General features: G+C 40.7%; 1 protein-coding gene across 1 annotated transcript; it reads right to left on the reverse strand.

The window, feature by feature from the left end:
• Window positions 1–10,890: 10,890 nt before the first annotated feature.
• On the reverse strand, window positions 10,891–23,308 carry cav1 (caveolin 1). Its single transcript, XM_031279702.2, has 3 exons — window positions 22,980–23,308; window positions 21,854–22,021; window positions 10,891–13,101 (listed from the first exon to the last, which is right to left on the reverse strand). Exons 1-3 carry the CDS (start codon window positions 23,013–23,015, stop codon window positions 12,760–12,762), a joined length of 546 nt encoding a protein of 181 aa, XP_031135562.1. The 5' UTR covers window positions 23,016–23,308; the 3' UTR covers window positions 10,891–12,759.
• Window positions 23,309–24,375: the final 1,067 nt, after the last annotated feature.

Below are 24,375 nucleotides of genomic sequence, written 5' to 3' on the forward strand. Positions count from 1 at the left end.
TCTCTCTCTCTTTCTGTCTATCTATTCAGACACACACACAGACACACAAACAGACACACACACACACGCACAAACACACACACACACACACACACACACACACAGACACAAGCACACACACACACACACAAACACACACACTCACAAAAAAACACACACACAGACACACACACACACACACACACACACACAAACACACAAACAGACACAAACACACAGACACACACACACAAACACGCACACAAAAAAAAACACAAAAACACACACACATACGCAGACACACACACAGACAGACACACACACAAACACACACACACACAGACACACACACACACACACACACACAGACACACACACACACACACACACACAGACACACACACACACACACAGACACAAACACACACACAGACACACGCACACAGACACATACACACACACACACAGATACACACCAACACACATACGCAGACACACACACACACACAGACACACACACAAACACACACACACACACACAAAAACACAGACACACACACACAAACAAACACACACACAGACACACACACGCACACAGACACACACACACACGCACACACAAACGCAGACACACACACACACACACAAACACACACACAGACACACACACACACACACGCACACAGACACACACACACACACACACACACACGCACACAGACATACACACACCAAAACACATACGCAGACACACAAACAAACACACACACAGACACACGCACACAGACACACACACAGACACACGCCCACAGACACACACAGACACACACACACACGTGCACACACACACGTGCACACACACACATATACACACACACCAAAACACATACGCAGACACACAAACAAACACACACACAGACACACGCACACAGACACACACACAGACACACGCCCACAGACACACACAGACACACACACACACGTGCACACACACACGTGCACACACACACATATACACACACACAGACACATACGCACACACACACACACACACACACACACAGCCACACATATATACACACACTGAGGTACATCAATCAATGTGTCCCTGAAGTAAACACTTAACCCATACTTGCTCCAAAGGTGTGTTACCACTGACATATATGCTATTGAAAGTTGATTCCTTTTCTCTTTTTTCCTCTCGTTTTATCTTTCCTCTCTTTTTCCTCTCTCTCTCTCTTTCTGCTTGTTTGTTCTATGCAACGGATATGGCTGATAATAAGTCTTCTTAGTCAATTCATTGAAACGTCCACTTTTGACAGTATTACAGTTTAGCTTCCAGCTTTTCTAAAATGTATTTTAGCTCTTCACTTGGTTAATGCAGTTTAGCTTCCAACTCTAACAATTTTCCTGATTTTTTAGCGTGTAGTGCATTTGAGCTTTAAGATTTTTCGTACTATTTGTTTCATATTTCTGCATTTGTGAGTGATTATCGGTTAGAAAATGAACTCAGACCTCACAATGTTCTACGTGTTTTGTCATTATTCAACTTTTGAAGCCAACAGTTCAGTTTAGCATAAGCTTTTAACTTTTTAATGAAATTCATACGTATTAAAACGATTTCCACTTTTTCAACTATTCTCACTACTTCAACTTCTTCTTAATGATTTAAGCTATTCAACCAGTTTAGCTTTAGCAATTCAGCTATTCAGCATTCCCACGCATTTTCCGCAGGAAATGCATTTTCTAGTTAACCCTCATGTTGTCCTTGGGTCAAATTTGACCCATTTTCCAAGTTTCTATATAAAAAATATGGGTTTCTTTTAACCAAAATGCCCAAAATTATTATGGATGATTACACGAAACAGGCTGTGATAATCAATCAACATACGTTCCTCTTATTTAACTATTAGTCAAAAAAGCTTTTTTAACTCAAAAATTAGGTATAATTTAATATGAATTTGATTTATTGACCATGAAATCTAAAAAATAAGTGTAAAACTAATGGTAATAAGGCAAGGCAGCTTTATTTTTATTGCATATTTCAGCAACAGGGCAATGCTCAAGTGCTTTACATGAAACACCAAAGAGCTGTTAAAAATAACCATAAAAAACAGATAAAATGTTAAAAGTTATAGTGCAGTATAAGAAATGAACAATTATTTAAAGAAAGGCAGCATCAAAAAGAAAGGTCTTCAGCCTTGATTTAAAAGAACTGAGAGTTGCGGCAGACCTGCAGTTTTCTGGGAGGTTGTTCCAGATATGTGGAGCATAAAAATTTGAACGCTGCTTCTCCATGTTTAGTTCTGACTCTGGGGACAGAGAGCAGACCTGTCCCAGACCACCTGAGAGGTGATAAGTTGGAATGAAGTTGGCTTAGAAGATGTAACACAAAATTGTAATGACAATGATAATTTATACTTTATGCTTTATTAAAGACTCTGAACACCCACACATGTTATTTCAGTTGATCTGGCTGATTAGACTCTGCACAGGTTTTTTTATTTATTAGATCACAAATATTTTCTACCAATAAGAAATATAAAGCTGTCATTTGTCCTGTCCTAACAGGAGCAACAAAGCTAAAAGAGACTCAGGAAGATGTCAATCAATCAGTCTAGACACACCCAGACAGTCCTGGGAGGAGGTCTAATCAGCCAGGGTAACTGAAAACACCTTTAACAGGCAAAACAGACTGGACCAATTTTGACCCGGGAGGACAACACAAGGGTTAAATGAAAATAGTAATCTGCTGTAAGTATGAAAATATTTATTTGACGTGGTTGTTGTGGACACATACTGTTATTGTTGTTTATTAAAAGGATCCCTATTAGCTGATACCGTAGCAGTCAGCTACTCGTCCACATTAGATACACAATACATACCCATTGCATCACAGACATTCCATTACAAGAATATGTGTAAAAATCACATCACAATATGCAATACACTTATCCACGCCCACATACATACATACACATGCAGTACACCCGCAAACATATACACACACACACACACACACACACACACACTCACAATCTTTGACATTGGTCCAATATTAAGCGAGATCACTGCAGTCGGCAGCGGTGAATCAAGCTATGATGTAGGTTAATAGGGCAATTGTCCAGCTTGTATTTACCTTCACAAAAGTGCTCGTTTTGCCACTGACAGGCTCAGATTAATATTCTAAGTGTCTGACAACATTATGGAAAGGATCCCTTCAGAGATAGACCTTTAAAGCCTCTTTGAGACCTTTCTGTTTAACCAGAAACAGCTCTGCAGTCGCTAGCACTAAACCCACCAGACTCCACTTAAAAAAGCAATACTTTTAGCTTGTCTAGAACCAACATTTTCACATGTAAATTGGTAAACTATGTGTCTATTTCAACCCAAAACAGCTTATCATAGTTTTATTTTGTTTCTGTCGGCTTTGAAACACAATAACAAAATAATTAGAACAAATAATAACAAAAACAAAAATAGAAACTATTAAAGGGCAATTAGACTAAGAATTACAACACAAGCTGTTTTGAGCACACAATGGGCTTTTTGTCATTGGAAAAAAAATCTCCTGTGTGATGAAAGTGATGTGGTGTGTTTGTTTTGAATTAATAGAGGAGCAGTGATGGAGAAAAGCAAAAGTCATAAAGACATTATCCGAGGAAAAGACGTCGTCACAAAGGTTGATTGACGGGTGATCTCTGGGAAATGCAGTGCAGAAACAAAACTCGAGACAGAATCAACAAAGGAAGATGTCACATTACGTTGTCTCAAACAGATGTGGTAAAAGTGACCTATGATTTCAAAGAGTGCACTGACTGAATTAGAGAGAACCAGGTGTGCTGGGGGAGGGGAACCCTGTGCCAGCCTTCCTCTTACTTGATGTCATAGCACGCTTCATCATTTTTCAAAATTCACTGCCTTAACAGCTGGCAGAGCGTGAAAAAATGATTTAGATTGTTTCTCTGAAAATATTGCATGTGGGAATTTCCGTGTATGTGTGTGTGTGTGTGTGTGTGTGTGTGTGTGTCATCCGTCAAGTCATGTTTTCATTAGGAGCTTCTGTAAATATATCACATCATGACAGGAGCAAATTTAAGAGACTGGAGAGAAAAGAGACTTTGGTACAAGCCAATACAAAGTAAAATGCAGCATAGCTGTGCAAAAAAATCAAATGCTGTTCCTTTCTGCTCAAATGGAAATCATCAAAGATGCCTTTGTATCAAGTTATAGTTCATATTTGTCATATTTGTATTTTGTGGCCTTTTTATGTACTCATGTGTACTTACAGTATATTACATTTGGCTTAAAGTTCATTTCTAAGAAGTTCCAAAAAAATAAGAATTTTTTTTTTTCATACATAGCTTTATTGGGTTATCAAGACACAATACATGTTCAATCAGTAAGGATACATTTCACCCATTTTTCCCCTTTTTAGAACCTGAAAAATCAAATTCAACAAACACAAGATAAGACAAAGATTATGAATTCTATTGATTTCTGTGTGAGTTCAGACTCGATGTCCAGATGTGTGTGTGTGTGTGTGTGTGTGTGTATGTGTGTGAGAGAGAGAGTGAGTGATCGGGGCAAACCAGGGCAGCAGCTTCCCTGAGGGTTTGTTTGTTGAAACCAAATAAAGAGGACATGCTGGAGAACACAGAGGGCAGTGTGTGCGATTTGACCCGAGAAGCTGGCTTTGTAAAAACTGTCAGAAATGTGTTTCAGCCGCAGATGTCTGTTAACAGATCAGGAAGGCTGCAGCTCCTCTGCACTGCTGATGAATGTGCAATCAGTCAGCGCCCACTGATGGTTGTGAGTCACCAACAACCGGCTGCAAAAAAAATCCACTTCTGCAAAAAAAGAAAAAGAAAGCTTGTGTAATCCAGAGAAAATGTGTAGGTATTGAACAAGTTGTAAAATATAAATCATATTTTCAGTCTTTCCATTTCACCAATCAAGAGAAAGGGGAAAAAAAGAACATCTGGGTCAAAACCAAAGTCTGTAAAGTGGATTGCAGTGGATTGTGACACTGTCTTTTTTCTATCAAAGTAAGAAAAAAAGAACAAAATACCAAAAAAAGTCTATGTTTCAGAATTAACGGAGTGTAGCTGTCTCATTTAAATGATAAAACAGATCTCGTTTAATCATTTTTCAAAACAATTTCAGGATCTCTCTCTGAAAGTATAACTTTTTCCGCCACATTGTTTGTTGGCGCATATATATATATATATATATATATATATATATATATATATATATATATATATATAAAAAAAAGGTTTTCATAAAACCAGCATAATAGTCTGACCACTAAACTCTAAAAGAAACCATGAGGTGAAATTTTTTTTCGTAGGATGGTAGGGGAAGAACCCGCCCTACTCTCCCTCTGAATGGCTAGTGCTCGTTGCCTGCTCTGGTGGGATTGGTTATGTTTAGGCAAGAGGAGTGGGATTGGTTAGGGTTAGGGTAAGAATGTCAGGGTTAGCCAATCAGGGATGAGTTCCCTAATGAATATTCATGAGTCTTCCCCTACCATCCTGCAAAAAAAAACTCGCCACCAGGAGGGGCCAATAATATTTCAGGGGGGGGCGGTGCCACCCCGTGTCCCCCTTCTAGCCCCGCCCCTGGTCTTAATCACCATCTTCAGGGAAGGTGAATGTCTCGACTTGATGTATTTTGACAGCAACAAATCACACAGAATCACCGAGAACTCTCTCTAATCACTGCTGTGTCTGCAGGGAGAGGAAACAGCTGCTGATCCTGCAGCTCCAGGTGGTTAAAAGCCACAATGTTTGTGTCACCTTTCCGAGTCATCGACAGAAGAGACCGAACATCATGTCTACCTTAAGTTTGTTACATCTGTTATCTGGCTGCTACAGTATCTCACTCTTTAACCACAGGATGCTTGTTCAGTTGACAACCACAGAATTTAGGTGTAATCTACTGCGGCCACACTTTGGAGAGGAGTTTTATGCCAAACATGTAATAAATCATCTGAAGAGGGCAGATAAAGCAGTCAACACTTCTCTCAGAGAAAAAATCAGTGTTGATTTATTTATGTTAAATATGCAAACCTCCCGCCACTCACAGCGTTATGTGATACAACACGGCACAACCAGAGCAATTCAAATAATTACTTTGCACTGTTTAGTGGTGTTGACACCAAACAATATTATTAGGACATCTTGGCCCTTCCATGACTGATTAAAGTGGAAAGACATGTTGGCATCACAATATTAAAATAGAAGCATGAAAATTAAATAATTAATCATAGATGATTATAGACACCACTGTCTACTTTTACACTGTGTACTTTTGATCAGAGGCTGTTCATGGTTTGGGCAGAGCTCCTCAGTTTTAATGAAGGGAAACATAAATGCCACAGCACACATTTATATTTTAGACAACAGCGTGCTTCCAACCTTCTGGCAAGAAACAAGATTCAAGATGTTTATTGTCACACCGGTTATATAAGTACAAACGCGTGAAAAGCGTATTCCTGGAGGCTCCATTAAAGGAAAACAGTAAGTAGAAAATGTAAGGGACATATTAAAATATAATAAAATAAGTAAATAACAAATCTAAGAGGCAATTAAGAAAAACAGTACACATAAAAAATATAACAAAATATAAGAAGCATTAAAAAATGTATATATTCAAAGCCTATTTACAAAACAGTAACTATCACACACAGAATGAATATTTCACAGGGGGTTGAATTCTATTCAAGATGGTGGGGGTTTCACAGGTTGGATTTCACTTTGTGTGTGTGTGTGTGTGTTATCACCTCAAAGTCTAGACAAAAAATAAGGGAGACCACACATAATTAATAATATATTTAATTTATTTATTAATAATAATTTATTGTGTGTGAAAAGCAACGCTAACAGAACTCAAAGGACAACTGCACAGAGAGAGAGAGAGAGAGAGAGAGAGAGCGAGAGCGAGAGCGAGAGAGAGAGAGAGAGAGAGAGAGAGAGAGAGAACTGCATGTCCTGACACACTGATATAGGAATCAGGAGGGCGACCAGAAGGAGTGGATTCAGGTGTTGCTGATCCTCCTGCCACATGTCTGCCACTCAGCCTGCCTCCTAAACAGCTGACAGGGAAAGGAAAGTACCAAAGAGACACCACAGAGTGGGAGGGGTCATCACAGTCAACCAACAGGCAACAGTTTGTGTTTGGCCCATTCTTGTTTCAACACCACAGTGACCCCGTGCACAGCCACGTCCAACAACTGCGTTGGGCCTTCACAGAGCGCTGAACTTAGTCTCGCTTTGCCAGACCTACCTACACATCGCTCTGGTTTATTGGCATTTCTTTAAACCAATCACAATCATCTTGGGTGGTGCTAGGCGCCTCTGCAAAATAGCCTTGGGAAGGAACTATTTTTTGGTGGAACACGTGTATGTTCAAAAGTTGTTTTAGTCATAACAACAGAAAACTCAGATTGGACAGATAGTCTAGCTAGCTGTCTGGATTTACCCTGCAGAGATCTGAGGAGCAGTTAACCATAGTCCTAAACCATAGTTTAAAATTACAACACAAAGAAAGCATAAGGTAACGGACATCCGGCCGAAAAGAGGGACATCCGGCGGAATTTCAGGTGGCACCAGATGTGGAACGTCATGGATATAGACTACCCTGACCTCAACTCCATCGAACTCCGGCTGTGAGCCAGACCTGATCACACAACATCAGTGTTGGACCTCATGTGCATCAGCCAGGTTCAATACTATGGTGTAGAGCCTGACACCAGAATACTGGAGGCTGTTATAAAATTGTATTAAAGGCTATAATGGTTTTGGAATGATATATTCAACAATCACACATGCATGTAAAGTATGAGTGTCCACATACTTTTGGCCATATATTATATAGTTGCATTTTTCAATTTATCCCACTAGAGGGAACTGTTGCATTGTAAAAGCTGAGGAGAGTCAAGAGACATAACAAAATACCCCAAAAATGATTTTATACTTTCATTCACAGGGATCAATCATTTATTTTGTCAACCTTATCATTTCTATTCATAGTCACAGGATGATGGAGCCTTTCCCAGCATGCACTTGGCGAAATAACACCCAGGATAGGTTTCCACCCCAGGCTCAGGCTCAGCACAGATATCCACACACTCATATTCTTATTTATTGGTAGTTTAGAGTCTTTAATCCACCTTAACCGCTGGAGAGAACATGCACACATAGTAGAGAACAGGATCAAGCCGAGAGATTTATTTTTTAGGAGGGGACAGTACAGACAGCTGAACCACCAACGAGCCACAATATCTAGTAAAAACACAATATTAGTGTTTCTGCAAACTTTTGCTCCCTAACTACAATATGGTAGGTCATTTCAAGGGAATTTTTACTTCACAAATTACAGACATGGCCAATTCGCACGGGATTAAGATTACAGACAACCTTTGTAATTATTACAAATAACTAGAGGTCACCAGGTGATAATAATCCCGTGCAAATAGGGCTTTGGATGTTTTTTTGTCTCTGATTCCAGGAATTTGCCTTAAATTCTGTACAGTTTGAAAATCAATTTGCACTCTTGAAACATGTTTTCTTTTTTTATTTGTTAAACTGTGTGTAAAGTCTTACTTGATTTTTCATCAATGTATACCTGAAAGGTAGGGAAATTACATACATTTTACATGACTTGTAGATAAATTGGTAAAAACATACAAAAGCCCGCCCTATGGTCCTTTGATTCTTCACTATTTCACCAGACAGGTAGGTTTATAGTAAAGATTAGGGACCCCTAAATGATATCTGATAGAACAGGCAATGTTAAAGTACCTCTACCACACAGAGGAGCATTGAGCAGCTGGTGGTAACTTCTCACCCTGGTTGTATCAGGTCATTGCCATTAGCTCACAAGTGCCACTGTCCAATCCTGTCATCTGCATGGAGGTAACAGAGCCGTCTCTGTGTTCTCTCATCCTCCTGTTATGTCTGCTTTGGTCCAGCACTGCGAATCACTGGAAATTTCTGTGCAGGTTTTACTCTAACCAAGACCTTTTGCCATCTGCTCAGGAGTTTTCTGTTGTGACACAGCATGGATGTGTTACTGCAATGATGCTTGAGTGTCCAAGTCCACTGAGACTGTTTTTGTCCATGCAAATGTCTTGTTTAGTCGACATGTTTTTTTTTTTTTTTTTACACAGTTTATTTCTTCTATTTTCAATATCTTCCTTTTGCATGCTTTCTTTTCTTTATCGGCTTATTAGTGACTTAAGTTCAACCTCTAGCCCCAGTTTGTGCTTCTCATGTACTGTGCATCATACAGCTAACCATCAGGTTTTCTTGAAGATTCTTGATATTTAAAAAAAGGTTGTTTATTGCAGTTCTGAAGGTATTTCTTAAAGAAACTATTTCGTCAGCTGTACAATAAAACAGATTTCACCCTGTTTCCTAAGTTGTGAAAGATTATAATGAGTATAAGTGTTGTATCTCTCGTTTTTGACAATGCAAGAAAAATACAAATGTGTTATTACGTCAACTAACATAATGGAAAAATATAATATCAACATACATGATGTTGATGATGATGATGATCAACTTTTTCATTTTGTTGATGCAAACTGAGCACTTTGGACTACTATCTTTGCTTAGATTAATAGTCACAGTTTAGGAGACTGGTTAAAAATATGTTTTTATTGTGCAGCTAATGGAATTTTTGTTTTCATCCAAAGAGTCTTTGAGAACCAAAGTATGTGGACGCTCCAGGACTAATCACCGGTCAATCAACACTTGTACCTGACTGGTTGCAAAATCTTGTGGAAGGTTTTCGCAGAAGAGTGGATGATGTTGTAGCAGCAGCTTAATGGTTGAATAAATGGTTTGAAAATGTTCAACAGTCACACATGCAGGGTTCAAAATGAACTTTTTTGTCCACCAGCTAAATGGCTAGCGAGTTAATGTTCAAATTTTACCAGCCATGGCTAGTAGATGGTGCTAATTTTGAACCATGCACACATGGTTGTGATGTTTGTCTGCCCACTTACTTTTGGCCAGTTAATGTAGCTCTGTGACTCATATGTGAGAGGACTGGCTACTACTAATGTATCCATGAACTGAAACAAAAACGTGGAGGTGTGGGTGCCCGGATAGCTCAGTTGGTAGAGCGGGCACCCACATGTAGAGGTTTACTCCTCAACGCAGCGGGCCTGTGTTCCACTGCATGTCATCCCCTCTCCCCCTTCATTTCTTCAGCTGTCCAGTCAATGAAGGCCTAAAAATAAACTTAAAAAAACAACAACCTGAAGGTGGCATTTAACAGCTCACGTTGTTCCTCTTTTCTATTGTATCCGTTGTATCCTTAAATCAGCCTTGAAAGGTTCAAACAATGAACCACTGTTAAGTCGACTTGACATCATCCTTGAACATGTTACCGTTGAACAACAGTTTTCAGCGAGAGTCCAGGCTTGCCTCAGGCGGCATAATTATGTGCCTGCCTTTGCTGGAACTGAACTTGAATGCAGCCAAGAGACTTGACTCCAGTCTCATGAACATTGCCCAACACTTTCATTTGTTTATCGAGTAACCATGGAAATGTTGTGCCAGGCTCTGGAAAAAAAAAGAAGCCCATGAGCAACACTAAAGGCTTTACTTACACAGACTCAGATACAAATACTACGGAGGGTTTGGAGGGGGCTGCTGCTGGAATTTTTTGTTCAGCTGCTCTCGCTTTAACTTCATTCTTGATGACAGATGAAAGAAACCAGTCACCAAGTATCTACTGTGAATCGTTACACAATTAGATTTGCTATGACTCAATATCACAAGTAAAAAAAGAACAAAAAATCTACTGTGAATATCTGCCATTAATAAGAGTAACATGCTGTTGATCACTTTATCCATCTTGGTAAAACAAATTATAAAAAACAACAACAAATGCACACTGGATTATATTAAATTTTAATGTGCACAGCGTGATAATGTACATTAAAAGCAAGGAAGGAAAAACATATTTTCTTATAAAAATATCACCTTTGGAGCTTAAAAACACTCAATTCAAGGAACAGGTGCTATGATATTACCATCTCTGTGAGAAGACAGCAGGTAGACTGAAGGTGACAGAGTCTTAGCCAGCTTAGTGTCTCAATAAAACATAACCCCACCCACCCCATTGGATAAACCCCACCCAACCGTCCCTCTCTTTACCCATCTCTGGGTTGGGAGGCATCAGTTTGATGCTTTTCAGCATCGTGTCCACAGTCAAGAAGCAGGGCTGCAGAACCAACAAGTAGGGGAAATTAAAAACTACAACAACAAGAACAATTAGGAAGACAAAAAAGGGGGATGAAGCAAACTTATGACCAAATAACACATTAAAATGCATTCAAAATCACACGTTCCATCTCACATTATCTTAATTCCAATGCATTAACCTGTGTAAGTACCACAGCGCGTAAAGAATAAAACTCCACACAAGCTTGTAACTGCACATCCTAAGTGCAGTGTGTGCAACAGTAACTGCTAGTACTCTACTACCTTTGCAAATAAAGACAGGCGATCTTCATTAGTGCTATTCACTAACAATAATTTCCCATAGATTAGTGCACTGGAATGAGGCCATAGCTTGTAAAGTCTCATTTTCTGCATCAACACCCATACAGTACATACAGGGTATTAAAACAACAGTAATGAAGGTAAACCCTCAAAGTTCTTCATATTCATACTGTAGAAACAAAAAACATTCACTATGAAACTATGGTGATGTGCATTTAAAAGCATTTAGCTTCACTGAAAGATGAAAGGCTAAATTGGTCAGAAAGAATAGTTTTTGCTAAATTCAAATGCTAACATTCTCTGTCACACTCGTGCAATCATGAGGATAATGGTGATGAAACCTGCACTGGAATCTTTTTTTTTGTTTGAGGTTGGAGGAGAAGTAAGAAGCTGAGGCACAGAGCGAGTGAGCTGAGCTGCAGATCTTTTCTGCGTTGTAAGGCTGTGTGGCGGGGCGTGGCGGTGGCGGACGGCGAGTTGCTGGCAAGGCGACGCAGGTGCATGCAGGAACGAGGGCAGGTTCAGTGTGTCAGACTGCTGGGAGGCCGGGCGCAGGGACGGGGGGGTGGGTGTGTGGTTATGGAGGTCATGGGGGGCAGAGGGAGGGGTGTTGCTGTGCTGTTTGGCTTGTGGGGTTGTTTTGTTTTTGCTGAGTTTGGCATCGCTCATTTTCTCTCTGCTTTGACCATCCTAACCCCGACACCCACCCATCCTGCCCTGCACAATGACTCCAAAAAACAAACACGAATAAGCGCGAGAGAAGATGGTGATACACCCTGACATCCCCTCTTCACATGAATCAATCGAAGTGATAAGCAATCCACTGAAATGGTAAGAATGGAAGGAATTTACATCATGTGGCAAAACTAACAGAAAACAGATACGGAGCTTGGTTGCTTTCTTGACAAAGTTAACAATGAGGAATATAAAAAAAAAAAACTAAAACACAAACATAACAACAAACAAAAACCCCGGAGATCGACCCTTTGATTTCCTGTGCCCACCCGTTTGGTAACACCAACACTGGAGAGAAAAAACAGCTGGTGGAAAAAAGGCGGGGTCAGATGCCATGTGACCACACCCCTTCCCTTCCAAACAACCCCGCCCAGCTCTGGAAAAGTCTCACCTCTCGTTTTCCAGAGGTCTGTTTTTCTTCTTCTTCTTTACTGTTCTGACTTTTCCCTCCATCTGTGTTGCTCTAGCCCGCCCATCTTCCCTCCCCTCTTTCTGTTAATCCTCCTCCTCGTCTTTTTGGATGCTACACCTCCTTGGTTGTGCGGATTCGGATGCTGCTGAAGCATTTGCCCATGGCCTCGAACAGCGGGTCGCAAAAGGTGTGCACGCAGATGGAGTAGACGCGGCTGACGCAGTGGATCTCGATCAGGTAGCTCTTGACGCACGGCACCACGGCCCAGATGTGAATGAAGGACAGGATGGCGAAGAAGATACCCCAGATCAGCGCCAAGGGGATTCCGACCAGCGCCGTCAGCAGCCGGTAGCACCAGTACTTGGTGACGGTGAAGGTGGTGAAGCTAGCTTTCCACACGCCGTCAAAGCTGTAGGTCCCTGCAGGCTCGGCGATCACGTCCTCAAAGTCTACCTGAAAAAGGAAGAAGTGGAAGAGTAAGACACTGTTGGCAAAAACACTTCTGGCATCTAAAATCATTGTTATCTACATAACAACGACTGGCCAGATTTTCATGAAGCTTGGTGGAAGGGTGTAGCATGGATAAGGAAGAAGCCATTGAATTTTAGAGCGGATCCGAATCACGGGGCAGATACACACATTTCTTTTCACTTTTGTTGACATTGCGAGATAGGGCATGGCCTTGGCGGAGATCGAAGCTCTCCGAGTGCCCTTCCAGTTTCTTGTCAAGCTGGATCCCTTTAGCTGTTACCTTGGCAGCAACTACTCTTCCTGTGATCCATATTAAAAAATATAGTTTAATTAACAAATGCCTCCACTAGGCCTGCAACTAACAACTAATTTCCTTATCAATTAATCTGCAGATTATGTTCTCGATTAAACGTTATGAAATGTGTCAGAAAATAGTGAAAAGTGTTTATCCCAATTTCTCAAAGTCCAAGGGGATGTTTTGAAATGTCTTGTTTTGGGAGCAGGAATCTCATAAATGGGTATCTTAACACCTTGGTAAATTGACTGAAACTTCCATAGGTTTCTAACACTAGAGGTACGTACCACATATGTTTTCAGTATTGTAAAGTGAAAAGAAAATACAAGTAACCATCACACACTAACGTGTACTGTCCTGTATACAGAGACACTCACTCACAGTAGACTCATCGATATGACTTGGCAAATACCTTCATCCACCGCCAACAGTATTTCACAAGAGCCCTAATATGGTGCAAATTAAACTATCACATACACTTTATAATCCTTCATTATTTCCTCATAAATCAGCTGCTTCACTCCCTGTTTCTATGTCAGTTTGTTGAGATGGAGGGTAGGATTCCTGGCAGGATTCACATCTCTCCTCGCGGTGACTGGCACACAGTCTAATCACCAACACACTGCCCCACCCAAAATACTTATTTCTACACACTATCTCTGGCATCCGCTTGGCTTTCTGCAAAGGATTTTTGTCTCCATCTTGATCATCATTGCATCATAGATAGATAGATAGATAGATAGATAGATAGAAAGATAGATAGATAGTTATATATATATATAAGCAGTTACATTTTCTTTTTAAAATAATTATGTTTTGGGGGGGCATTTTTCAGCTTTTAAGACATGAAAGGGGGAGAGAGCAAGGGGGGTATGACATGCAGCAAAGGGTCGCAGGTCGGAGTCAAACCCGGGCCCGCTGCATTGAGGAGTAAACCTCTATGGGTGCCTGCTCTACCAACTGAGCTATCCGGGCGCCCGAGAAGTTATATTTTTTTCATTCACATTTTCAGCTATTCTTATGTTAAATGATGGCCACAGATGGACCAGATGCAGCCAATAAACAGTGTCAGGACTTTGTCTGCTTGGCGGTTTAAAGACACCATGTCAATGTTTGATATCCAAATAATTATCAGGCTAAATCGAGAAGCTGCTGTTGTAAACATTCAGCGTGTGGTTTGTCTTTGTTAGGAAAAATTCTGTGGTGCACAGGATGTGGTGGGTTTCACATTTCTGTTTTTTGTGTGGAATACACAGATGGATAACTGCACAGTTAGTGTGACCAGTGATGGTCAAACGACAGACACAATGCAACCTCACAGAAACTCAAAGTTCCTCTGCAGAAAATCCAAAGACAAAGACATGGCCTTGATTCTCAAACACTGATCTGTTGGGCCCCTCGTCTACCTCCCATTAAGATGAACAAAAACATCGTGCTTCTTTTCACTGTAAATACATCTCTCAGGCCTTTAAATGTAACAATTTCTGCAAGTGTCCGTGACCCCACCAGTGCAACTATTTAAGGAACGGACGGAAAAGTGGCAACTCGCACACTGTAAACACAATACAGACTCTCCCTCTCTCGCTCATCATCTCCACAGTCAATGTCAATATTTATTTTACAGTTACCTGGAAACTGTGTCTCGTCTAACAGACTAGAGTTGGGCTACTGAGGGCTAATGGCTGTAATATCAATAAGTCACACAGATATTATACAGTGTCAAACTGACAGTGAAATGGAAAAATGAAGTGTTTCATTCCCAAGTAAGGTACTATCAACATCATTCAAACAGAATGACACTTACACAAGCTGACTGTTAAAAGCACATTATGGTTTACTTTTACTATTTTAAAAATGGAATCAAATTCTAATTAGACATTTTGGGAAGTATGCTTATTTGCTTTATTGTCCAAAGTTAGAAGCGAAGACCGATACCACTCTCATATTTGTCTGTTAATATAAAATGTTAAGCAGGCTCCAGCAGCCAGTTAGCTTAGCTTAACGATCGTAAGCAAGGAGATACAGCTAGCTTGGTTCAGTCCAAAGGTAACCAGCACGTCTGAAGCTCACTAATTAACTTACTCATTGTTAAAAATGGTTGAAGCGGGCAAACCAGAGTGTAGAAACACCAAGTTGTGCGTACAACTTGTACGTCAAAGGGGTTATGCGAATCAAAGCTACTACGGCACATTTCCAGCCGTAAAACCACACTTTAGATTAAACAAATGAATAAGTAAGCTTTAGAGGTGCTGGTAGACCAATTCTTCTTGCTTCCTGTTTCCACTGTCTCCTGGGGCACGTTCAATCTCAAAACGGTGTGCACCGTGTTGCTATGATTTCCTGGTTTAACGGCATGTTTCCTCGAAACTGTGTGGAACAGTGTGAAACAGTGTGCAGCGGGCTTTGAGATATGTTTTCTCTCGTTTGGTGGGTGTGTCTCTCGTTAATTGGTTGTGTCACAGGTGATACCCAATCAGCAGAGACATGTCTGTAAACTTGTGGTAATAAAAAGGCAGATCACTTGCGCACACAAAAGGGTGTTCAACGCACCCCCGTTTCTGTTGGTCAGGGCTGAACGTGGCCCTGGCTCCAGCTTAAAGGGACAGTTCCCAAAACAAAATGCACATATTTTCTCCCAGCTTGTAGTGCTAATTATCAATTTAGATTGTATTGATGTGAGTTGCCCAGTGTTGTAGATATTGACCGTAGATATGTCTGCCTTTTCTCAAATATATAGAATACATATAGAACTGTCTGACTGTCCCTTTAATATAGCAATATCGATCTTCTGACCTAACTTGGCAAAATAAGTGCATTTCCCCAAAAACAAACAATTAATAATATAATTAATAATAACTACGTGAAAGGAATCTGCCAGGGCAGTAAGAACATAGAGAGAAGTCCAATTCTTTTACTCCAAGCAGCAGCATAAAGCATTTCTCACAGCAGAGCTCACGAAAGCCTTATAATATAAATCTGACTGCAGCCACAAAACCAGCGCGCCGTCCATTTAATTTTTCCACAGCTACAAATTTTAAAGTGGACCCACTCTACTCCAGTTTCCAGAACTTTGATTGAGACTAAATGAGGGCCTTCTGCAGAGAGGCACAAACACAACCACAGCAGGATGGTGGAGAGGTTTGACTTCATAAAGTCAAGCTGTTTGGTGCATTTTTCTTTCCATGCTTTTAGTTTTCTAAATACTGTTCTCTTTGTAACATTATGAGGGAAATTATCATCATTGCCTTAAGTTTGGCACTTTAATGTCTATAAACAAATCCCCTTTAGGTTTCAGGATTGGTTACATGTGAGGTTTTGTTGCTACGTAAAGGACCAGTGTGTAGGATTTAGGGGGATCTATTGGCAGAAATAGAATAGGGTTGGATTAAAATAATTGATTCTCCAATTAAAATAGATCTTCGTGTGAGTGATCTTATATCGATTAATAAAATCTCAAAATCGATCTTTCAATATGTGCCGTTTTCCATCATGTACTGTATGTAGTAGGGCATTCCGTGACGGGCCAGGAGTTGCAATTCCACTGTTTGGCCACTATGTTCAATTGACTTTAAATTAAGGGGTTGCTTCTTGCTTGTACAAATTACAACATAAGTTCTCTTAGAATTTTTTTTTATATCCAAGCAAGATTAGTATATTAACTTCAATTTCCCTAACACAATTGATATTGAGTCAAATCGGACATGTAATCGAATCAGGACCTTGTGAATCGGATTCGAACCAATTTGGAAACCCATTGGCGATACCCAGCCCTAGAATATAATAATAACTATGTTTTCATTTGTCACATAAAACTAAGAATTGTTTTTCGTTGAGCCCTTCATATCAACAGTACAAAAGGAGCGGTCCTCTTCCACAGAGGGTAAATACTGGAATGTCCTGTGGTTACTGAATTGACTGGCATACCGTGCAACACTTAAGCAGCTTAGCAGCTAGGTAGCTGTGAAGGGTTAAGGTTAAGGTTAGGGTTACATCTCGTTGCTTATAAGGTGAGTCACGTCTTCGTGTATAATGAATTTTAAGTATTGCTGCGTTATAGCAGGGTTCAAATAACCGTCTGTGTGTTGACGCTTGAGCAGTATGCTCAGTAACTACATTGCAGCATATACCTCCACGGAGCCCGCCATGTTTCTACAGTAGCCCAGAACGGACAAACCAAACACTGGCTCTAAAGAGGGCTTTTTGCGTTTTTTTACAGTATAGTGAAAAGGGAAGGGAAGGGGTGGAGAGGGAGGAGTAAAGGGAAAGTGTATTCAGTTGGCTGCAATCTGCAACCTAACCACTAGATGCTTATGAGTCCTACACACTGGTCCTCTAAGACTTCAGAGGGTTTTATTTTGTTGTATTCAAATATGAGGTTTGGATTTTGTCTACAATGCGACTAATATCGAGAAATGTCCATTTACTCCAATGGTATATGAAGAGTTTTGTCCAAAGGAAACTGGAATCCTCTACTTTTTTGATCAAAGTAAGGATGTTTTTGAAGATCCCAAAAGTCCACAATTTCCTGGAGTCCTCAACATTTAGCAGTTATTGAATGAAGAAATGCAATAATGTAAACATCTACAGTATAAACAGCATTAAAAACACCAAAACTTTGTCTACTTTTACTGCAGCAGTCCAGTTATGCTGGGTCAAAGCATGGGCCTCTGTGGTCCAATCAGAGTTTGATATGACAGAGTCTCAGGGTCAGCATGTGACCAGTTGGCAAGGCGACTGTATTATTGAGTAAATAAGGAGATGTGCTATTTCCAGAGCTCTATCTTCAGGCTGTCAACTATGCTTGAATAGACAGTGGGTCTCTGGAGGAGAAGGTCAGACTGTAGCACATTAATGGACTCTTTTGTTGGTTTGAGGGCTTTAGTAGTCAGAGGAAATGTTTGATTTGCTTCAGGAGAGAGATTAGGATGATTGGCAGTGGAGAGACACAGTATGCGACCAACGGACAGACAGACAGCCGGCTCATTTCACCAATGACTTGCATTTTAAATTGTTTCATTCAGTGTACTTTTGATTCAGAAAGCATCTACCAAAAATTAGAAAGTGAACACAAGTTTATGTATCTCATATTAAAGCTCTGACAATAAATGCTTTTTTTCTGGGTTGCTGAACTTTTATTTTAATCTAAAATGCTTTTTGCAAATTCTTCTGCAATAACAAATCCACTTAAATTGAACTTTTTTAATCCCTCCATAAAAATGTATCCCAATCCAAACTTTTAGCAATAACCACTTGCAAAAATACCTAATCGATTTGAATCAATCTGTGAAAAACATTTTTTGGAAGTTTATTTGTGCAACACAACCCCTCTTTTGCGTATATTTTTGTGATGTATTCATAGTTTTGTTAGATTTGCATGACATTTGGCAGGAAACAAATCCCCCTGCACTGGGTCTGAAAAGAGTTTCATAAGCAGGATATGTGTCTCAACCCACAGAGGAGTCGCGTAGTTGTGACAAAAGCCCAGATGTCGTTAAAACTGGAGGTAACAGATTATCACACAACGATGACTATAAACTTATAATTAGATAAACATCCCAGAATGAGGTGGTCAAGTAAAAATATGATCAAGAGTCAACTAATCATGGACTTTGCAGTCCCAGAGGGAGTGGTGTTATACTTTTCAATTTGACCATCAGGACTTTGGATCAAACTTGCCCTCTTAACGGCAATGCCCTCTAAAATAATGTCTCCAGTGGGGACATTTTCTCTCCACTGACCCCTCCTCTCTGCTATATAAAGACCCACAAATTCTCGAGGGGAAAAAGGCTCTCTTCGAAAAGGCAAACTCCACATGCATGTTAGTAATGGAACTTGTTTGATGTGGCCAGGCGATTGAGGCCAGCTGCAGCAGCTACAGGAGGCTGGCTTATATTCCTTTTCTTACAAGAATGCAGTGTGTGTGCGTGTGCACACCACATACAGCACGTCTGCATGCACAGTACACACATTTACGTGTGAGTGCTGTGTGTGGTTAGGGATGGGGGTGGGGGTGGGGGACGGGGACGGGGATGGGGGGGGGTCACGGCGGATTGCAGAATGAGGGTTGCTGGAAGGGATTCCCTGCTTGTGCTTTTCATTGGGGCACACCGAACACACGCTTCCACTTGGCAGGACTGTTTCATTGACCTCAAAGCACCTCAGTGAAGCTGTGTACAGCACACAGTAAAACCTACAGGCTGATCAGAGTTTTATTCTGAAATCCAAACGGAGGCAGTGAGCACCTTTGGGTTCCTCACGGTAGCAAGTTATTTCTCTACATGTGTCAGAGGTTTTTTCGAAATAATGTTTGAGTTTGTTAAGTCTGTATGAAGGGAATTTTGTTTTTCAAAATAGTTCAGAGCAGTGGTGGATGTCTTACTTAAGTAAAAGTAACAATAGCACAATGTAAAAATACTCTGTTAAAAGTAAAAGTCCTGCATTCAAAATTGTAGTTGGCCAAGGTGCAGTTTAACATTCTTTTGGGTGGTTTAACTTTGAATATAAGAATGTGTTGTATTTCACATGCTCATTATACTTTAAAAAAAATGTAATCTGTAGCTAGTTACTGAAGCTGTAAATCCTTGGATTGAAGATGTATAACATAACATCAAAATACTTAAATAAACTAAAAGTACATCGGAACTCTAAGTTCAGTACTTGAGTAAATGGACTTACTTGAAGTCTCAGGCTCTCAACAGTTCCCTACAGCAGTTTTAATTTTTACAGTGTACTCACACATGTGATTTCAGATAATTTTACCAGCGGTCTGTTGAGTTGATTAGAGAGGGGCGGGATAAATCATAGAGCTGCATTCTATTCTGAGACTGGAAGGAGAGTCTGACTCACTGTCACAATGGAGGAGAATTGGGAGGGAGAGAAAGCAGAGACTGGTGGAAGAAGTGAAGACAGACGCAGGGAAACAGGCAAAGTCGCTTTGGTGAAGCTGTTCATGTGGCAGAACTGGAAGAAGGATATACTGTATAGCTGCTGATCATAAGCAAGACTGTGTAGCACTGTATCTCCTTTGTTCATACTCCAATGCACTAAATGTGTCTTCTTTCCCCTTGCAAATGTGAATTCATCCCATGTGAAACACATTTCCGTACATTTCACATATTTGTCACATGAGGAAAATTTACTTGTTGACACATGTGGTTTTCAGACAAAAAAATCACATTATAAGAACACATATTTAACATGTGAAATGAAAGACATCTCATGTGAATCAGCATTTCACATGTGGGGAAGTCACATTTAGACACATGTCATAATTTCACACAATGAATCTCACATGTGCTTTTCTACTCACTCTGAATATTTCAGAGTCATCAGTAGCTAGATCAAACGACATGCCAATGAATGAATCTCATTACAGTCCCCCAACAGTAAAGGGTTATCTATTAAGGATCATCTTTCCAAACAACTTAGTCAATAATGTCAGACTATCCTAATCATTTGGAAGCTGACAGCAGCCAATAAAGATCAACACATGGACATTTGCTCATCTGAACTACAGGCATGTATGGAAGAAGGGAGAGAGGGAGGAGAGGAGTAGAATGGGAGGAAAAAAGGGAGGAGAGATGGGAGTGGTGAGGGATATCCCATCAGACTACTACTCAGCTACTTGGGTGTTTCCCTGTTTTAACAAGGCAGAGTTCAGGCATTTCAAAGAGCTGACCCCTCTTGTTCCATGCAGCGAGCCGTTTGACCCTACTCTTATGAAAAGACTGCCCCAGCTGGAGAGAAGGGGCGGCCAGGCACATACAGCTGCTGCTCCCCGCCACCATGCAGGCGCGTCAGGTGGCTTCCAGCGCACCACTCCTCTGCTCCGACAACCTCTCTCCCTCTGCTAACTCCTTTAAACAAAAAACACTCCGTATTTATGCGGCCAGGCTGCTCTCTCTTATGGAAAGAATTCTACTTTCCCAACAGCAAGGCGTGTGCAACAAGGACTGTGGGAAATGTGTGTTCCAACAACAGGAAATTGGCAATGTTTCCTTTGTTGGAGCAAGGATGTTCAAGTTATGAAGTCTGCTGCTTGTGCAGACGCGCAGATATTTACACGCGCATAGCTTGCTATTGTATCGCCTCAATGGGCTGTAATACCTTTTCAAAGCCTTTTTCCTAATAGGGGAAAGTCACTGAGGGGGAACACTGCAGGATCCACAGCGCCCAATACAGTGCGCAAAAGAACTGCCGTGCGTCTCTGACGCGCACACCCGCACATAACGCCAGTTTGACAGCTCCTACATTTCGGCTCAGTTTACAATGATTGTCAGGCGGTTCCATTGAGCAGAAGTTAAGTGCAAACTCTGCAACAGGTATTCTGGTGACGTTATGGTTTCAGTTGCCACGATAATAGAGAAAAGTACACAGCAGCTGCACGTTTAACCCCAAATACAAAGCTCAGAAGTTAACAGCCCTCCAGTTTTGACTCACCTTGACAACATCGTCATTTATGCGCTTCGGGTCCCGGTTGACCAGGTCGATCTCTTTGGTGTGGACATCCTCCATCGTCTTCTCGTTCAGACTGTCGTTGTCCATGTCTTTGTTGTTAGGTTTGTATATGTTCCCTTGTTTTCGGATGAACGGAGAATGCAGAAACTCCTGTCAGGATCCGGAGGAGGCAGAAAAAGAAGAGAGTGAACAGGAGGAGGGATAGTGTGGAGTGCGCTGAGAGGGAGAGAGACTGGAGCTGTGAGTAACCAGCCTGCCCCACAAACAGGGATGGGTTTAAATGAATAGAAAGTGAAGCACCACACCCCTCGATCCAGCCACAAGGGGTCCTCGCCACCCGGAGAGAAATCTAATATCCTGAATTGACATACAGTTGATTCAACATGTACATGCACATGGCAACATTTTTAAAGAAATGCGTAAAAGCGCATATTCCAAATATTAAATCATTCTCTCTTGACTAGGATTTTTTGAAATGATTTTGAAAATGTTATTTAACAAATAGGGAATATCAATAATCTTACTTGTGAAAATATGGACAGATTTGAGGAAAATGTTTGAAAACAGGTTGGGTTTCCGTGTCCATTGCCTTAAAAACGGAGTGCGTAAAGACGTCATTGGTCCCCACACTACTACTCTGTCCTTCGTGAATCTTTGAAGCACATTCTCATTTATACTCACAACCGTACTGCTTCATTATTTAGTGTTTAAGCATGTTCCTGATTTAGAACAAGGTTTTACTCTCCTTGGCGCTTTTACGCACGAACATCTAAACATTCATGGTTGATGCGTAAAAACAGCCATCGGTTGTTCTGAGGGTTAATAAAGGTTTTGGCAGGTAGAAATCTCACACACACGTGCTAATGTACACTCAATGATTCTTCACATTCCCCCCAGCGTGTGTGGGAGAAGCGTTCATGACTAGGTGCCAAAAAAGAAGATAAACTGAGACGTGCTCTGAAGTAAAAAAAAACAAACAAACATCCAAATTGTTCTTTATAAATGCAAATTATGAGCGAGAATAATCAGCTCCTCGATGCAGAAAAATCCATGTCAGCTAAAAACTTTCAACAAAAAATATGCCAGCTGCATGAGAGCCATACTGTACCTCTTCTTTTTCGCCGTCCTTCAGTCCTCCTGTCATGCTTCCCTCAATTTCGCACAGATTAGCGCGGTGAAACAGACAAGAAGACAATATAGGAAGCCGAGTGGGAGGCGTAAAGGCAAACTGAGAGGAAAGGGGCTCTTCTCAGGGACCTGTATAGTCATGTAATTCCTGCCCTTTTCGCTGAACGTGACTAGAATTTAATGCCAGAGCTATGAGGGGAAACCTCCGGCGTTTCTTCGGATCCCGCAGAGCGCGTCCTCGCAGCCCGGGGAGTCACCTGTGAGCAGAGACAGGAGAGCCACCCTGCAATCTGTCAGGCTGGAGGAGAGACTGACGTGATCTCAAACTAAAGTGGTGTTGTAACTGGCGTGGAATTACTTTATTTGAGGATCAAGGAAGAGTATACTAACCTTTTTGTTCAGTGAAATGTGGGCGTTAACTGGCTATGGCAAGGTGTGGATATTTGCCATACCTTAGCTTGTTTATACAGGAATGGATGGAAGAGAGCAAGAAATATATACTTTAAATCAAAAATAGAAAAGTTAAAACATTTATTTATCTATATCACCAACTATAAAACCCAGTCTTTCATCACTTGCTTCATCCCTCAAAATGAGTTTATACTAATTATTTACAGCTTTGATGAACCCAAAATATGGTGAATTGGCACTCCAGCTGTTGTTCTCAGCTTTACAAAGTTGGGAAGCCATGCTGGTCACTCGGGTTTGTTTACATTCTTGTATCAACTCACCTTGGTGTGACACCAGCTGGCACACTCAGCTGTTTTCAGCCAGCAGTGGATAGGATACAAGCGTTTCTTTTGGGTGTGTCTGAAAGGAGTGGCACTGAAATAATGGGTTGTTTTCACATTAGTTTTGGAGTTCCATGCACTTTTTGTTAACTTTAGGTGTCCCGTGATAGGAAAAAGACAGTACTCCACTTTCCAATAAGGCTGTCTTGATATTAAGTTTACAAAAAGTAAGATATGGTTTTTATGAATGATTGATGAATACTTTACTACTGCTTTATATATCAGTTATAAGCCATTACTGGAAGGTAATTTGGTCGTTCATGGGGTTTTCAATTTCTAATAAGCAGTCACAAATGGTAATTCTGTAAGCCATTTAAAAAGTAAAACACAAAAAGAAGCCTGGAAGCTGTTAATGACAATACATTGGTAGTTAAACTGATTGTGCAAAAAAAAGTTTAATGCTGAACATCCGCTAAAAGGATTTTTTAAAGCTTAGGCCTTTTTTTATGACTAGAATTTATATTTCTGACATGTGGTGACACTGCCCTGCTATATGTTTGAGTCTGTGTGTTACAACTTCTCTTTGGAAATATGTGTTACCTTTCCCATTGCTACGACAGTTTTTGTTTTAAATTGTCAAAATTC

Source organism: Sander lucioperca, chromosome 7, assembly GCF_008315115.2.
Source record: "Sander lucioperca isolate FBNREF2018 chromosome 7, SLUC_FBN_1.2, whole genome shotgun sequence".
Classification (NCBI taxonomy): Eukaryota; Metazoa; Chordata; class Actinopteri; order Perciformes; family Percidae; genus Sander; species Sander lucioperca.

Coding starts and splice junctions, on each gene's coding strand:
- cav1 (XM_031279702.2), bottom strand. CDS start 23,015: ATGACAGGAGGACTGAAGGACGGCGAAAAAGAAGAG. Junction 22,022..22,979: donor AGGACGGCGAAAAAGAAGAG/GTACAGTATGGC, acceptor GGATCCTGACAG/GAGTTTCTGCATTCTCCGTT. Junction 13,102..21,853: donor TAAATGACGATGTTGTCAAG/GTGAGTCAAAAC, acceptor TTCCTTTTTCAG/GTAGACTTTGAGGACGTGAT.